General features: G+C 41.6%; 1 protein-coding gene across 1 annotated transcript in view; it reads right to left on the bottom strand.

Annotated features, from left to right (window-relative positions):
- LOC109476886 (plexin-A4-like) overlaps nucleotides 1-18,829 on the bottom strand; it is a 164,836-nt gene that overhangs the window by 125,921 nt on the left and 20,086 nt on the right. The window contains exons 2-3 of the mRNA XM_019777900.1: nucleotides 3,629-4,819; nucleotides 1,923-2,105 (exon numbers count right to left, since the gene is read on the bottom strand). Coding sequence (XP_019633459.1) covers nucleotides 1,923-2,105; nucleotides 3,629-4,777 — 1,332 coding nt within the window. The 5' untranslated portion in view covers nucleotides 4,778-4,819. The remainder of the gene's footprint in view (nucleotides 1-1,922; nucleotides 2,106-3,628; nucleotides 4,820-18,829) is intronic.

Here is an 18,829-nt window from a genome sequence, read left to right as displayed (position 1 = left end):
CAGCCAGCAACCCTATCTAATGTCAGAATGCAATTGAACGCTGCCTAATGATTCACTGCCTGCCTGCCTGTTCCCAAGCTTCATTGCCAGGCAAATTGCTCCTGCCCAATAACATGCTCCCCTCCCCTCCGTGGACCAGCAGTGTGCACTGATGCACGTCTAATGCTGTGAACAGGGGATTCTCAAACACACTTGATAACATGGCAACTTGGAGATATTATAAACCTCCTGGAACGAAGCACCTTTCTGCAGAACTCAACTGGATGGTGTGTTTTATGAATTTCAGACGAATAGAAGAATAAAAAGAATACTATACGATAAGAAGGGGGAATAGTTGTTACAATTTCCTTGCCAAAATTTCAGAGTGCAGGTGTTTGAAATTCTTTCCGTAATTCTAGCTGGAGGATTTGTTTTCGGTGTGTTTGTTTGTTTGTTTGTTTGCCTATAGTCATTTGAACATAGTGGAATCACAGAAAGTGAAGGAGAAATGGCGACATGCAGACTGACAGAAAGGTTGAATTGGAGGTCAAAATGGCCTCCCTGCAGGCTGGGAGGAAGTACTTATCATTGTGACTACTGACAGGAAGTTAGGTCAACGGTTGCAAAAAAACATCCTGAAACTGAACAGGTTATCCAAGGTCACCTCATTTTCTGCTTTCAGTTTCCTGCTATATTTCATTCACATGTTACCTAATGGAAGGCAGTGGTAAAATGCACATACAGCACTGATGGCACTGGTCTTCATAGATGACAGTTGTGAAAAAACACATTATGTCAAATGCTCTTCGTTCAGAATTCGGACAAAAAATTGTGACAACTCAACAAAAAAGGTTCATATTTTGCATGCAAAGTGCCAACCTTCCTGGTCTCCCCAAAATGAAGAGCAACAGACCACATACACTGGCTAGTCTGATTGGGAGGTAGACAGATGAAACTGTTGGCACTCGGACAAACCAATTTGTCTGCAGTCATATGTCTATATCTATCTGTAGGGTCCCCCTGGTAATAAAGACACAGTCTAACAGTCTTCACTTCTGCCAAGTTCCCTGCTGCATCCTGACATCAGCAGAGCCATTCTCCAGCTGGATTACGGATGTGGCTGCTGTGCTCTGACAGTTAGAAGAGAAGGTCACACGATGCCCCAGAAGAAGGGCAGCTTCCCAGGGTAAATTGGCACACCACGGCTGATCCCATCAGCAGAGTTTTTGGGGGGATGGATAAAGTGGATTTGTACGAGTGTAGAAAGCCAAAGTCAAACCCTCTGTCTTTCCAAACCATAACCTTTTCACTAATCATGTGGAGGGAGACATTCCAAGACCCATGATTGTTCTTGCTAGCGAACAGAGAGTTCATCCAAGGACATATTGGGTGAAAGATGAAAGCCCTCCGGACTGCTTCCATGTGATATCAAGAAATTTTTCATAGCAGCACCCAGAGCTCCCATCAAAATTACATGCACTTTAATGTCTATATCATATCATTTATTACGATTAACCATTCATTAGACTGCAAAGCTTAACAGTCATAAATTTGCTTTCATGCTCTCTGATTATGATACTTCCACGTGTTCAAACTTCTTTTGTACAAAAACATGATGGTGCACTTAGTTTTTCGGGTTGGGAGCACCAGTGTTTAAAAAGTTAGTCTGGAACCCCAGATGAGCACTTATAGCATCCATGATGTACATTATTAGCCTGGACGCCAGACTGTTGTCAGAGCTCTGTGGGTCTAACTGAGGGGTGTGTATGGTAAAATTTCCTTCTGGGCATGTTGGCCCTGGAGCTGGCCTGTGCAGTGTACTGGCCCTGGCAACGGTCTGGCACCCAGGCTAGATATACATAATATACTGCATGTAGGAACCTGATAATGTGATGTAGATATGGGATAAATTAATCAATATGTTCTGTATCACCAAGGCTTACCTTTTTTAGATGTCCTCTGTTGGTGCCAAGGAAGACCACGGTGTACTCTTGGACTTCTAGTGATGTGACAGCCGTCAACGTTGCAGAGTTAGTGGAGTAGACTGGCTGGGCAGGTATCGGCATGGTGCCACCCATGGGGTGATTCACCTCAAACCCACAGAAGTCATCATTTATAGGTAAATTCTGTACAGTAGAGAAAAAACAAAGTAAACTACGAGGTGGTTCCCTGTTGAGGAAGATCAGATTTGAACAACAAAATTATTGTCAGCACATTCACTGATACAATGAGCAAAAATTATTTCTACAGCAATTAAGCTTTTTTCCTGCAGAAATTCCTGCAGGAAAAAATTCTTCCTGCAGGAAAAAATTCTAAAATTTCTGAAGAAAATTTTCAAATCATAGATTTACCTGTCAATTACATGTATATGTAAACACTTACATGTGTATGTAAACACTTATCTAAATGGGAAAAGTGGATTTCAATCTTCTTTCAACGTGGAGGGTTAGGACAAATAACAGATTCTTATATCACATTCTATTAACAAACCCACAATATTCTGTTTCAGCCATGATTTGCACTGACTAAAATTTCTATATCTTGGAAATCTTTTTGAAGGCAGACTGTTATCTATGAAAGAATGACAATTTATACACTGTGCCATTTTGGCAACTATTCCAGACATTGACAGGCCTAGGGGAATGATATTATACTAAAAGCAAGTCTCAAAAGCTTATAAGCTTGATACAGTTGGTGGATTGCCGAACAAACCTCGGTCTGTTTGGGACAGGCCTACGTAAAGCTTATAAGCTTTTGAGAGTTGTTTTCCCTGAAGCGTTCCATGATAAAGAGATTGGAACAAACTGAAGAAAAAAAGTCCATAACCCAACCTACCGTGTCACCCCACAGAAAATATACCAACAGCTTAATTACTATATCTTGGAAAAAGGCCAACAATTCCATAAAGCTTGCTGTTCATCAATTGAAATTGTCAGCCTTTGACAATTTCACCTAACTGTGGGACCTGAAATTTTGGGATTCAACACGACACGTTTGGAGTCAAACTCATTTACCACAGGTAGAATTTCCTTTGAATGTAATTTAGTATACAACCTTGACCATGACAGAGATGCATGTACTGTATACAGCAGCTGTTTTGTACGCCACGCATTTGTGCTCCTGACATTTTCAATCCAAACCAAAACTTTACGGTCCTCAGGCATTTATTGATTGGCCTTCACCCCTGATCTACACATATATGTCAAAGTATTACTGATATCACAACAGACAGTCCCTAAACCTGCTAATCTTAGGAGGCTCATCAAATCCCCCTGGGCTTCTAATACAGATATATTAATACATAAATACATATATTAATTGAGAATTACTGCTGACTTAAGTTGTATGAAAAGGGAAAAAATGAGATTATGACCAAAGGGTATTCTGATTCTCTAAGTACTGCTGACTGATCAATACATTGTCTTTTTACCTTTTATGTACCTGTATTGATCTCTCTATCAAAGTTGGTAAATGTCAATGATCGATCTTTGCTGATTTATTATTCCTCACTGTCGGAAGAAAAGCAAAAATTAACTTTGCTCTTTAGTTTCAGCCTTTGTACAGTGTATAAAATGCATCTACTTTTCATTTAAGAAAATGATTAATTACGGGATTAAAGTATACTATCAAAAGGTCCCTTGCGACTTACGCTCTGTCTACACCCAGTGCTGAGTGTCCCTGTACTCCAGTCTATTCCCAGATTCCCGTTCCCGTTGAAGCAGTCTTGTATCCGCGCCTTCATGGCCCTGTTGATGTCTTTGATGGTGTATACACAAAGGGCAGAGGACGAGGTCGGATTATCCGACGAACTTTGGCTTTTGGAAAAGACGGCGAATAGCACGTCGTCGTTTGGGGTAACTCCCATGTTCCCGGCCAGGATGGCACCCGGTTTACCAACATACGCCGCCTGAACGAGATTGTAGTTCACCGAGTTGGCTGAACACATAAGCGGGAGCTCAATGTAGGAGTGGTACTTGTTGTCATCGTGACAGATTCTCACTATCTTGGACAGAAGGGGCCCGCTTGGAATATTGTAACTCTGAGGCTGTATTGTCACAAAGTAGCTGTAAAATCCACTACTGAAGCCATAGACATATTTGATGTTGAATCTCGGATAACTGCTGAGAACGTTTGGGTTCATGTCGATCTTCGGCTCGGAAAACTCGTCCGACGAGGCAAACTTGAAGATGTTGATGTTGTTGCTGTCTGCGGCTACTGTTCTGCTGGATACAGTTGGCGGGTTGCTGAACAAACCTCGGTCTGTTCGGGACACGCCAACGTACAGGACCTCGCCCTGATCCGACGGTCCGGGTGCGATGAATGCGTACGTTGACCCCTCCATACTGTTAGCAGCAATGAAATGATGAGGTTCGGACTTGGGATACGCGATGAGGGACAGGTCGTCCCTTCTCCTCAGCTGGCAGCTGCCTTGGAATACGCTTCCACAGGAGATCAGTCTGTTGGCGCTGGTGTCAACCACAAGCACCTGATTGATGTTGTCTGTCACCTGCCGGCCGTACGTACACTCCCCAGTAGGCAGACAGGCCGGATTGTCCGGCTCAGGTCCCGTGCTTACGTCATATTCCAACACAAGGTCCCTACTTAGTTTCAGTATCTTGTTGCTAGCTCCGATGTATATGGAGTTTGTGTCTGGGTCCATTACGAAGTTGATGAAACTGCCCTCAGTGCTGGGCACACGGAATGTTCTCTCGAATCTCTGTCCGCTGCAGACATTGCATAGCAGGATGCTAGAAATGACTGTTACCCAGACGATACGCAAGGTGGCGAAGGTATCCATGTTGGAGACCGGTAGGTTACTTCATCAGTTGATGCTCAAAGTCTGCAAAACAAAAAAAGACAAAGAGATCAGATACATGGCACAGTGAAAGATTTTACTATAGCCAAACTAGTCTAGTGAAGTGATTGGATGAAATTATTTGCCTGAGTGATTTCCACCTGCCACATGCCGATAAAGATGAAGCTAACGTTAAGCATGCTGAAATTACTTCCCATTAAAACTGAAGCCTGATTGAATCCTGCTTTTTGTTGTTACCCTTCATAAACAAGGGTTATATGGAGCACACATAAACTGGGGAATTGCCAGTATAGGAAACTGCCATTTTCAAAGAGATCAGCCCATATTCTGTTAGACATTTGAATTCTTAATAAGAACCCCTTACCCAGAGGTAGCTTGCAACAATCTCCATGGAAGGAGTGATTTAGAATTTTGCGTATTACAAAATGTCAATCATATATAATATATGTTCCAATTGAATGCCAGGCTCACGTGCGTACACAGTTTAAGTTTAACTGTACATAATGTCAGGGATTTGCCTGCATGTAAATCAGGTCAAACCTAGGTTCTAATTTTACAGCAAGGTGAGTTGGTAACTACCAAACTCTTTGATATTATTGATTCCCAAAACTCTCCAAAACATCACATGTAAGGAAAGGAATTTCTCGCTCCTCCCTAATACCAGAGTCAAGCACCATTGCCCCGCTGTAGTGCCGCACACATACAAGGCATTTTTCCACATTCTGGCACTTCAGGAATGCTAAACCCTTTTAACTTTCTAAAGAGCCTGCACCGTTGTACCATTCAGTGAGCGCAATTGTGGCTGAATAGACCACAAAGCCAGAAGTCAACAGGAAAGGAAGTTGAAGTTCCTATAACGACACCAAACAACTTTCAGACATCTGTATCAACAGGACTTTTCAGAAAAGTGCTTGCAGAAATTTCCTCCGCTCGAAACCTCTTTAACAAGGCTGGGTGCTTGCGACTCACTGACGCTAATGACACAGGCATTGCTAAAAGCCAGCTGGGCAATTATAGCTGGACTAAACCTGCAAATAATCTGTTTCCTAAAGACTTAATACCCAGAAAATGCAGGACTTCACTTGGTATCAACAGAAGGGACTTATTGCCAAGCTTGTACATAGAGACGTCTGGAAAAAGAGCATATAAGAAGTACTTTAACCATGACATAGCACAGTCTAGATCTTGATGGAAGGTCAAGTTCAGAGGCAAAAGTGTCCTCTGTGGACAGGTGGGTCTTATACAGGTGGTCTGGAGTCTCACTGTCTGCCTCAGATTTCTGTCTAGGCAATGGTCTTGGCTGATGAAAGCAGCACTGTTGGTACAATGCTCAATGTAAAACATAAACCAAATGGTTAATCATTGCCAACTCTTGGATAAACGACTTTTGTCAAGGTCTCAATTAGCTTCCTGAATTTCTTGGCACTTGAGGTGTAAGCTGAGTTGTTCTGACTTTTGTGAGCCAATAATTACATCATTCTAAGCTGGAGTTTCGCAAGGTCTCAGGTATTATTTGAATGTACATGACCTTAGGCTCTGCGGCATATGGACTTACCATTCCCCTTCGTTTTGCATAGGTACTGTGGTACTGTGGTACACCAACTATCAGTATCAGTCATAACTTGCTCAATAAAGTTCAAACAATGACCTCAAAGGCTTACTCCAGACTGGAAAAATAAACTGCTACTGTCTGGAACTCAATGGCATGATCTGCCAGTGACCATTTCTTTACGAGTCAACGGTTTCACAAAAGGGAGCCTTTTCACGAAAAGAAGTCACAGTTGAACTACAGGTAAAGTCATCACATCTGGACGGAGGTGTGGACAGGCTAGTTGGCATGGGTATGCCACACATGCAAACCCCTAAGGGGCACTTTAGACTGACGACGGTTCGATAGTCGTACGAATGTTTATCGTCAAGATGTTGCCGGCGACGGTATTTTACCACTGTCTAAACACGATCAAAATAGTCGCACGACGGTAATCCTCGAATCGTCGTCACTACCACCTCGGACCCTATCGTGCGATCCTTCAGCGGGGGGTCCGAGGAGGATTTTCCATCGTCTAAAGTGAACCGTCGCCGGCGAAGGAAGTGGGAGGTCATTGGCCTTATGCAAATAAGCCTGCAAGCGTTATTTCATGTCCAAGCACATCGCCTGTATCATTAAATGTCGTCAAACCAAAGACTTTATATCGTCATACGTGTCTAGTACAATCCCCTGCCACCAATCGCTACTTCTCCAGTACGAACCGATCCGCCGATCCACATTTCCCGGCCAATATACTAGTAGCCAGGCCGACGGCAGCACCAAACGCCTGGTTCAAACCCGGAGTATTTCCCCGCTCGGTACATGTGCCTCATACCCCTTCTTTGCTGGGCACAAACTCCGCGTCTCATCCACAGGACAACGAGTTAAAAGCAGGATAAAAACAATCTGCTGTAGCATGCCGAAAAAAGGGGTTCTCTCGCCATTTTGAATTGGCGCGCGGCGTGCCATCCTGCGCTGCGGGTGTCCGCCACGCTTTATGGTCATGTGTCTAAAGCCAGCTGTCGCCCACAACGATTGTCGTGCGATCGAATACCGTCGTCAGTCTAAAGTCGGCGTAACTTAAGCTAACTTGTGAGGGCTTTCGTCGTATATACACCTACATGGCACCAAATGGAGTGTCTAAACTTGTGGATTTGGACTGGGACTGGGCTAATTTTCTGTCCAAGTGTGAGGTCCATTAGTATTCCGAGTACTGATACAGGAAGGGTTAGCCTTGGGCTACTTTAGACCTTGTGCCACACCCCCTCCCCAAAACTGCTTCTCTGAGTCAGACAGTAGATTGCACTGTCTGATTACTGGTATGTCTGAAAAGGGAAGCCTGACCTAGATAGTGCTGGTATCAGTCCTTGTACATGTGAGAAGATTATAGTGTACTGAGCACACTTACATGTTTTCATAGATCTCCCTTCACAGAATGATGTTTATCAGGCTGGGGTCACCTGCAACCTGATACACCTGTACCTACCACAGATCCCCTGGCACAGTTACTGTAATTCCTCATTTTTTCACAGTACTTTTATGTTCACTGTTTTCACAGTAACTTTTGTATTGTGAACCTATCATAACTGTTATCAAATCATTTGCCTTTATTCCCCCTCCCTGCACCTACTGCCTTCCTGAATATGTCCATTTTCCTCAGATTGTGAAATTCTGCTACTGCAAAGATAAAGTTAATTACAGTATCTTTAGTTCCACAAACACCATAATCTGAAAATCCTGGAAACCTTTCTGTTACACAGTCCTTGTGATCCCACCATTATTCAACACAGTCTGTCACTTTTACTTACAGAGGAAGCTAGAGCTTACATCAAGATCTCACAGGTACATCTTATTCATGCAAGAGAAAGCAGGTATTCACTATTCAGTGACCAGGGTTGCACAAGTTTTCAAAAATCCACTTGCCCTATTGGGCAAGTACATGGTCATTTCTACTTGCCCGAACCAACTTTTCACTTGCCCAATGCAAAATATAAGTGACGTACATTTTTACCGCAAGGAAATTTTTTTCAGTAAAAAAAGCATGCTATATTGCTCTATGCCTGACCAGCATTTCCCAAAGTAAGGAGGTTTGAGACTTGCAAATGGTTCTCTGACAAAAAAATCATATTATGTGAATACACTACGCGAAAATGATGAGAGATTTTGCTCCAAACACTGGGGCATAATGCCACATCCCAAAAATGTACTTGCCCAATCGGGCAAGTACAGAGGGATATTCACTTGCCCGAATAGTGCTTTTACTTGCCCTGGGCAAGTGGGCAATGGGACTTGTCCAACCCTGGTGACCTTACAACTTTAGGAGGACAGAGACCAAGAAAACAAAGACTTCTTTGTGGTAAAAGACTGAGAGCAGCATCAAAACAAATACTGTCTTATCTTTACAAACAGGCCAGTAGACTGAGTACCCTATCTGGTATATATCAACACAATGTGGTCCTCCAGTTTGTTTCAGTTATTTCACACACCAGCACTTCTGTAAACTAGCGAGGACCAACCACCTGTGACGGGTACTACAGACACGTTTTCCCAGCATTCAGTCTGGTGTGCAACTATGTTCACAGAGTCTGGGATCATGGCACTTCTGTTTCAAAGTTTGAACAGTGCTATAAGAGTTTACAGAGCATAAATAGCTGTCTGCTTTTCCGCTGGAGAGAACAGGGCTTGCCACTACAAACCAACACAAGACCTTGGGTGACTACTCTATCAAAGAACACTGGAAAACAAAGAATATTACGGATTCATCTTACATCTTTTCTAGAAATGCATCATCTGGATACATGTATGAAATGTGTCCTTCTATAGTTCTGGTAAGGAAAATGGGTCCTTCCAAAAAAAATGCCTGAACTGAAGATAATGGAACCTTCCAAAAAAGCATGGATGTCATCTAGTCAATCTTTCACTCCTACCTGTACACTGATATACTAGTACTCCCTAAACACAGTCATCAGTCTCTCTACATTGTAGTACCGGTAAGTAGACTTCTAGAAGATTACACTGCAGGAACACAGCAGTTTTCAGCTTACCTTTCCACGTACTTAACCATCAATGAGTGCTACACCTGTAATAGAGTAAACAGTAGAACACAGCATGTCCCGACTTGCTAACTCTCCTAATTATCAGTCTCTCTGCAAGTGTATAATTACCAGACAAACCTTGTCAAACACGCCCTGCTTTACTGTGCAGTTTCAAAACTGTCAGGCTGTTTAGAAGCTCGGTAGAACCATTGTGTCTGTTGCCTACCTTTTTCAGGTGAGATCACACCTGGTGTACCTGCATGCTGTCACAGTCCAATCAAACGTGAGACTGCGTAACTGACACCACACTTCATACCTAAGCACACAGCTTACCACTGACCCTAAACACTAGGGGGTTACGAGGGGCGTGGTAGGCTGGCAGTTAAGAATCCGCACCCTATACAGGTGGGCAAATACTAAGTTACATCACCGCATTCTTTCTGCATTCTTCGATGAATACGTCAGTCGCTGAGGAAATATCACTTTCTCCGGAGGCGCCGAGACTCTACTGTTACTGGTTAGCCCTGAACAGCTTCTGCCAAACAATGTCACATAGCAGCGGACTTCAAATCAAGTGTGGCGGCACTGCTATCTCCGTCACCAGCCCACGCCTGGTGCCTCACTTCCCTGAATGACTGACTGTCTGCCTGGTGTCTGCCCGGGGCATGTTCAGGTCAAGTTCAGGAAACAGATAGCACTCCCCTGAGAGAAACACGGCCCAGATTTCTCAGCTACTTGATTGACTTTCACACAAACTTTGCCAAGATGTTCAGCTAAATGTAGTAGTTGTTGGCTCTCAGGATAGGACGTACAAGAGTCCATTTTACTAGCCACCGTCTCTAAGGCTTATAAACGTTCCAGCAGGTAAATACACACAGGCCGTAAGGAAGTTTTAAAGCCAAGAGACCAGACAACCAAGGACATTATGTGTACAATACCAGAGATTCATCAAAAGGATGTATGTGCTGCACATCAATTACAATATCCATTTCAAAATACAAATATAATTTTGCTCTTAAAGATTTGTCTAATTGCTTCTAAACTTCTTTTTAGCCTTTATTCACAGAAATAACCAACTTGCCATTTGATTAGATTAATTTTGATGTATTTTATGACTTTTACCTGACTTTCATGGCAATTAATACTAAAAGAATACTTTTTCAGTACATATATTATATGTGGTCACCATCTGTATCAGCATTCTGCCTTTATGCAGGTGTTAAACCAAAAATGTCTTTCAAATGTCAAGAACATGTCATCCACATGTCATCCACATGAGTAATGCATGAGCTAGTTAGGGTGGCTTTTACCTGACAGAAATGGCCTTAGACCACAAATAAGACCATGAAGAATCCCCTGTTCTAGCCAGGATGCTCCTAATGAATTGCCTGGTAGTGCCATGGGATGATTACTCCTTACTGGTGATATGTCAGCTTTGTCATTCAGACCTTGGCTGCAAAGAGTCGGGCCTATTGAAGGACAAAACTGGGTCATAGGAGCGCCTCATTAGCGGAGGCAGCTGGCCGCACCAATTATTAGTGCCAACAAAAATCAATGGTAAAACCTGCAATGATGAATGACTGGCTGCTAACTAGTACATAGGTCAGTATCAATAGAGTTTTCTCAATACACAAGAGGGTGGCTGACTTGAAGGACAGGACACTAGCTATAGCCAGTCACCCATGTTAAGAGAAGTTGACACTAAATATATACATGTAGTTTATTGCACAAGACAGACTGTTAGCACACAAGATAAAGTATAACCTACCATCTTGAAACTAAAATTACACCCTTGTTTAACAGTAGCACAGTGTTCTTGTTTTCAATCAATGATCTCATTAGGACAAACAGTCCGATGTCTCAGTCTCAGGCCTATCTGGTTCTCCAGGTATATTGATGGAAGAGGAAAAGAGAAATGCTACACCCTATATACTGATAAAGAAATTAATACTTAATTAACGGCACTTAAGTTGTCTGGCATGCTTCCGACAGGTGTTAAGAAAGCGAATCAAACAGGTACATAAGACAACTTTTACAGGTTTATCACCGTGAAAAAGCTTTATCTACCAGTTGCTCTTACATGTGTAATATTATAGCTGTAAGAATACATTCTACTTGTACAGGAAGCTACGGGTATTAAGTTGTATAAAACACAAGTCATGCAGGATGGCTTTATATACACAGTAAGCAAAGTTTGGAGTTGGATATGTAGGACTAGGGTTTCAGTTGACGTAATGTGACCATCCACTACCACATACCATACAACTGTACCTGCAATGCTGTTTGGCACTGAATAGCAGTTATGTACAACTTTAGTAATGCAGATACGGGTGTGAACAAGTTACAGGTACAATACTACAGGTGTACATGTGTCCACACCTGTTGTGTGACATATATCCTGCCGCAATTGTAACCATTAAATCCATCATATTCAACATTTTTCATATAACCTTTTTCATATAAGCACAAATAGTAGGAAACACAAGCCTATTTCGTGATGATTTCGAATCATGTTTTGTATGTGCAATGAAAGTAATACACCTGTCCATTGACTCCATGGCATCTCAATAAAGCAAATCTTCCAAAGTACTCAAAAGGATCTACATGTACTTTTAATTGCAATTTTGTTATCGTATGATCTTTTTTTACAACCTGTAAAATACATTTACCTAACAGGCAAGCATATACCTCCCAGTCCCATATACAACTTTTATGTCTCCAAGGCATAAAAATGTTAATAGTCACTCCCAAATCTAATAGACATATTTACATTTTCTTGAGTTCTAAAAAGCAAAGTAGGCTAATTACTAATATTCAAAATAACTTGATTGTTTATCAGCCCTCTTTCCTAGAGTAAAGGTGATATTGTGATAAACTGCTTGTGGGCAATCTTATGATACTATCGTACAACCTGTCCACAAATGGCCCAAACTACAGCACTTCCACTCCTTAAAACTGCATTGGAAGTTGTTAGGAGTAGCCATTATGCTGACTAATGCATGGAGGAGTCATGAATAGTTAATACGACATCGGTAACCAATTCCCAGAAATGGCCTTTTATCATCTGCTGTAGGCTATCTCAGCTAGCTTATCAGTTATACAGATAACAAGATGAGCTATTCTTCAAGCATGGCTGAAGGATTGCAGCACTTATGTAGCCTTGGTTATCAGAAAGTACATTTTTGCTAAGTTTCATTTCTGTTGTTAAACATCAACAGCAAATACATTTTTTTGTACTTTTTTAAAGAGGAAAATACATTCCTAATTCCTATACTACTAATGTTGGGACACCGAGTGGCTGGCCAGTGAAGTTGCCAAGACTCTAACCCACGCAGGGGTATTGACATTTGCTATGCACAAGAACCACAGGACAGAGGCAAATGGCTAGCTACCATCAAGCCCCAGCATCAGTGTGCAAGCACGTCTAACCCTCGGAACATGGGGAATAACAGAGTCTGACATTAAACTTGATAGACAAAGAGAGAGATACTGCAAGAATGATAACATTACCTGCCCATAACATAAAATAAAACATTCAGATCAAAGATAATTATCTATTCAGCAGTAAGTACCATGATAAGATTAAGATTGGTTTGGGACATTTCATATTTGATAGATGTCAGGGCAAGTTGGTATTTGGACCATACTGCAACACCAAGCCCTGTATAGTCTTATGACTACCCATTTAAATTGAAATTTGAAGAGATTTCTAGGCAAGTGTTTTTTCCTTGGCCATCTTGTGGCAGTGCATCCCCATTTTGTTTGGGCATAACAGTCCTTACCATCCTACTGCACAGCACCATATATCACCACACCACCAATATATCATGGCACTGGCATTCCATACTTGTCAGGTCTTCCCACAGCCAATTACACAGCAACTGGGTTACATGAATAGAATACTAGGTCAACCAAACCACATCAGAAGGCCCTGCCTGAGTGCCCCCATTAAAAGTACACCCCTGCACTGCATATTCTATGATACCTGTAATCTTCAAACCTCCCTTCCAATTTCAAATGGTCGAACGGTTAAAAGGCAATCCTGGCAGAAATCTTTATGTTCCTCCTGATAACAACGCTGCTATGAGGTACCGGCATATTGGTTGAAGATAATATCAATTTTTATGGTAACATGTTGCAACCGGGCTAATCCAGTTTGAGAGGTTTATGACTGATAATATGAGTTTTCTAAAAGGTCTGGAAATTGCTGGTGGTCTTTACAAGATTAGAACTTCTATTATAAAGGTGAACATGGGAGTGGGAGGGGGGTGGTTCAATAAACAATTTCTTAGTATTTTGTAACCATGTCTCAGTTTCTACTTAACTTTAATATCTCAGCTTCACATTAAACAAATTTTGTGTTCTATGTGACTGTCACTACTTTCTTTTTTTCAAATAATTCTAGGCACATGTACATGTATATGTACATGTACATTTTAATGTATGTACTTATATTATATAACTTGCAATTCATTTATTATATCCATAACATATCAGTATAACCCAACAGTAACTACAAATGTATATCTTAAGTAGCATTAGCATTACTTATTATTATTTTTACTGTTTATTTTTGTTATCATGTTCTTGCAATTAGCCCTCCGGCAAGGATTTGCAATAAACTTCTCAATATATTATTTCTGGGAGAGAGTTCTTGATTTATAATTCCAAGAACACAGAGGATTAGCTCAGGTTGGGAGAGTCTTTCCCTTGTTGGAAAGTCACACAAATCAAAACCAAGATAACAGTGACTTCTCTGGGGACATTTTACCCCAGATCAGTCCATCAGTCTAAACTGTACTCAGTACAAAGAATTTAGACACTCTATTCATCACAGGGATATCCTGACTGTAAAAGGACCAGATTACCAGAAGCCTGATCATTACCAGACTTGTCCCTGTTCTGCTCTTTCTCATTCCTCCTTTAGTTCCAGTATCTGTCAATTCCCACAGTACCTCACAGCACTGAATGCATTCCATGCCAGTTTCTTCAGTTCTTTATTCTACCACAAGTATGCCACAGCCTAGCCTGGGTGCCATCCGTTTTGTAACGGGCTACTTTGCACTCGCCACCCCAAACATTTTTTAGCACGGAATGCATTCCATGCCAGTTTCTCCTTCAGTACTTTATTCTACCACAAGTATGCCACAACCTAGCCTGGGTGCCATCCGTTTTGCAACAGGCTCCTTTGCACTCGCTAACGGTAAACCCAAACATTTTTCAGCGTAGCGAGTGCAAAGGAGCCCTGTTACAAAATGGATGGCACCCAGGCTAACCACAACCTACATAATAAAGCAGACCTGTTCAACTTGATGCACACTAGAATTTGTAATATAACCAACGTGACCACCCCTATTTCAAGATAATGTTGGTACTACCGGCCGTATGCACTCATTTCTCACAACAACTAGATGGACTAGAAAATAACTTTAGGACAGACCAAGGACACATTGAAGTGCAAGATAAAATCTGCTTCCTTCTTAAAGATCTGTCTAGTACGAGGATAAGGTTCTTTCTTTCTGCTAAAATACCTTATAAAGATGCTATAATAATGATACAATAACTCTAGAACAATTTCACCTCTCCCATATATTGCTACAGATTTCTTATACAGTCAGTGCTTTCTTTTCTAATATAGTGTATATGCCTACAGGCCCCCTCTTTACCCAATGTAATATACCTTAGAGAGATGGAGCCATGACCTAAGAACAATTTAGCCTTCCCCACATTACCTTGTAGAGCAGGGGCAGGTCTGAATCTCCCAGCTGCTGCATGTGCCCCATCCTCCAGGGATTATTCTAATCCCTCTACTGCAGTGGGCATGCCAGGAATACAGCGCACAGCCTTGGCTTTCAAACAGACCTGCCCTCCCTAATAATTCACACACCTGACTAGAGCTTATTCAATGACTATCTCCTTGGCATACATAGTGCAAGACTTGCCAAAGTGGAAATAATAAAGTACTCCTGTTGCTGGCAGTTTGGGGTGGTGGCATTTTTATTGAATTGATGTTTGCTGCTTCTTCACTGCTGGAGCATGGATGCATGGAGCACGGACTGTTCCATGTGGAAAGTGCAGGGGGGAATAACAACATGTTGGAATGGGACCTCTTTCTTTTAAATCTTATGTACTGTCTTCCTTTGTAGCAACCCTGTCCTTACTTGTAATAGGTATGTATTGCTGTCATAGTGTCTTTTATTCTCGTAACATTCCATGTCTTTGAGACAAAATATCAACTTCGTTACAGTTCTGACTTGAGCCATCTATCTAGCTTTCTTGTCCAGATATTAAATCAAATGTGACAACTGTCGGTGACTTATATATGGTATTCACAAGTTAATCACTTTTCCTGGTATGACATTTACTTCTAATGTCACCCATCTAGCAGCAGAAATACAATAATCTCCAAAATTGTGAAGATTAATAAAACACTGCCACACAGCAATCATGACATAATTGTATTGAGCAGTTACAGGGGTATGCAGATTAAAAATTCACAGAATTAACGTCTGACAAAATCGATATGTCAAAAGTTTTCGCGTATGAAGAAGTCGTGTTTTATTACCGTATTTTTACTGCTGAAGCATTTGACATTACACAGGGCAGTCACTAGCAAAGGATTCATCTTTACAGCATCTAAGCGGAAGTCTGATAGCATTCTTCCATAAAAAACTTTTAAGTGCTTCCTCCCAGAAAAGGGTAATGAAAAAGGCCAAAGGTGTCATAAACTTTGACCTCTTGCGCCCTTCTTTTTAGCCACTGACCCAAGCACACACAAAAGTTTACAGGATATACTAGTAAGCACAAGAACAGCTTCATCCAATAAAGCCAACAATAGGCCATAGGTGTCAGAGGTCAGACTCCCAATCCCGGTAGGATAAGTCATTATGACAATTAACCTTGGTGGGATGACTTCTTTATCCTCCTGCCCCCTCCCCACCCCTGCCTGAACAAGGCACCTTGTGACCTCTGCAGCTCCAGAGGTCATTATCCACATCACTAGGTAGAAAATCGAGGCAGACAGGTGCCTATTATCCAAATTACTTCACATCTGAGAAGTCATTATTCTCCTCCCCCCCCCACCTTTCTGTGAACTATACTCTTCCTATCACATTAAAAACACTCAAGTTCTCGCAAACTTTATTCCAACTTCTGCCAAATTCTCTACCAACAATTGACTTTCTCAACACACTCTGTACCTTTTTATCACATAGCGCAAACATATAGTACCTTGATTCTATGTAAAAAGTCCATCCTTGCAAGGTTCACTGGGACTCCATGTATTTCTATTCAGAAGCAATAAATAAGACTATTTATTTTGTCTATCCAGCTATCTACTGGTATTACTTAGGCTGTGAAATACACGGACTACCGTAATTCCTGATATTTTTGTGGTACTTGTATGTTCACGGTTTTCAGAGTCACTTCTGTACCGTGAACTTATGATTACTGATTAACAAATAATTCCTCGACTTCCTTTTTCCTGCACCTGCCACCACCGCGAACATATAATTCTATGAACACCTCCATTTTTCTCAGACCCTGAAATTTCGCGACCGGGAATTTCAAAATATGGTGTCTACCATCATAGAGAAGAGTATTCATCCTCCTGAAAATCATCCCAACCTGGACATTGTTATTCTCCTCACAGTGACCCGGCTCCACGGCTTCAACTGGAATCACGATTGCCTCGGCGTCAATTCTCTCCTTGCATAACTATCGCTCATCCAAATCAGCGGCCTGTCACTGACTTGCTCCTACTCTTTCCCCTTCAAACTACAGATTGAGCCTCTCCTCAATAAAGCTGGGGAAATAGATAACACCCGCTTTGTGACTTTCACCTTGGCTTTCAAAACAAGTTCTGATATCGCTGGGAATGGTGTGATACCATCACGACTCCGATGGCCTTGGAGGCAAAACATTGTTAAAACATTCGCAAATTTGCAACGGCCTTGGTACTGAAAGCTGTTGGTTCTCTAACTCCCTAATAGGCTCCATATATTCCCTTGACAGTTCTGTGGATGCAAAGGTCTAAGCGAATATGCAGTGCTCAAGGCATACTGTACTGAGCAGAATTACAATTGCTAGCCCAGAGGAACTGAGAGATACAATATAGGTAAAATGTTCCAGCCAAACAATTCTCCCATATCTGCCATCGCTGTCAAATCTCACCAGAGGCCACAAGGCAGTTTTCACTGAATACTTATGGTGTTTTTTGCTATCATCCTCCATATTTTAGGCTTTATAGTAGCATGATTTAGTTTCCAAGGATAATGCAGTCACAATAGTGTAAAACGTCTATACATCATTTCCTTATCCTACATATTTGTCCTAAAAGTCCTTCCAAGTAGTACACCTTTAGAAGTTCAAGGCACCCTATACACAGCTATACAAGTAGTATGCTTACATTCAGCAAAAGACATTGTAGAAAAAAAGCAAGCAATGCTAAACAATTTACCTTAGAGACACCTGAATTACCACAGACAATAACTCAGAGGTGGGACAAAAGGTAATCACATAATCGTTGGTAATTATAAAACACAATGGCTTCCTTTGTTGGGGTGATTAGAAGGTGGGAAGTGCCCAGCAGGGGGCGTGAGAAACCTGGAGGGGGTTCAGGATCTAAGGTTCCTTCTTTGGAAATATGCCTCGGGATACCTGCTGATGACCTAGATCTTACTGAGGATGAATGTGAGAAATTCAAAGCAGTTTGACAGAAAATTATGGTAATGTTTTTCAAGATGTACTGTAAGGAGCCAACAAACAGGGTGAATTCGAAACTGACAACTGGAAGATGGAGTGTATATGTTACCCTACCAATCCTCGTTCCAGATCACAGTTCCTATTCCAGATGACAACGCAATTACGACCAGCGAAGCCAGAGCATAGAGACGACTGAGTGTATTCTTTGTTCTCTCAAACCAACTGCGCAGTACGCATGCGTACATCGGATCAAACCATTATCCTAAAGGGGGTGTTTCTACATGGCAACACACGCCCCCCCTGGCTGAGATGTCGTCCCGACATTTGACAATAAATATTGAACTGTTGTAAATAACATGTAGAACTGTTAACTCGAAACTTCTCTATAGCTACATCTATGTGAATTCGAATAAAATATTTTTAACTTGTACAACAAAGTAAAGAGTGTTAGAACTGCCCTAAGAACCGCTTTGACTATTGAATTAAACTTAACTACAGCAAGACTGCATTTTTCTACTACGTAACTTGCACGTACATTTCAAACATCGCGAAGGCACTGACTTCTACAGTAGCAAACTGATATAAGATAATATTCTACTTCCATACAGAAGAGATAAATGCATACTAGCATCTATATTACTTAACAACATGGCTGAACAACTCGTCCACTTACTAATACACAAAGAAATCACAGCTTTCTTTCTTCCCCTAAACTGATGCATTATAGTGTAATCTTCAGAATGTCACCTCTTAATCCACTAGAGAACA

Source organism: Branchiostoma belcheri, unplaced genomic scaffold, assembly GCF_001625305.1.
Source record: "Branchiostoma belcheri isolate BF01 breed outbred unplaced genomic scaffold, Haploidv18h27 scaffold4, whole genome shotgun sequence".
In the NCBI taxonomy this organism is placed as follows: Eukaryota; Metazoa; Chordata; class Leptocardii; order Amphioxiformes; family Branchiostomatidae; genus Branchiostoma; species Branchiostoma belcheri.
The sequence above is the reverse complement of the archived record's forward strand: the minus strand, read 5'-3'. Positions and strand labels throughout refer to the sequence as shown.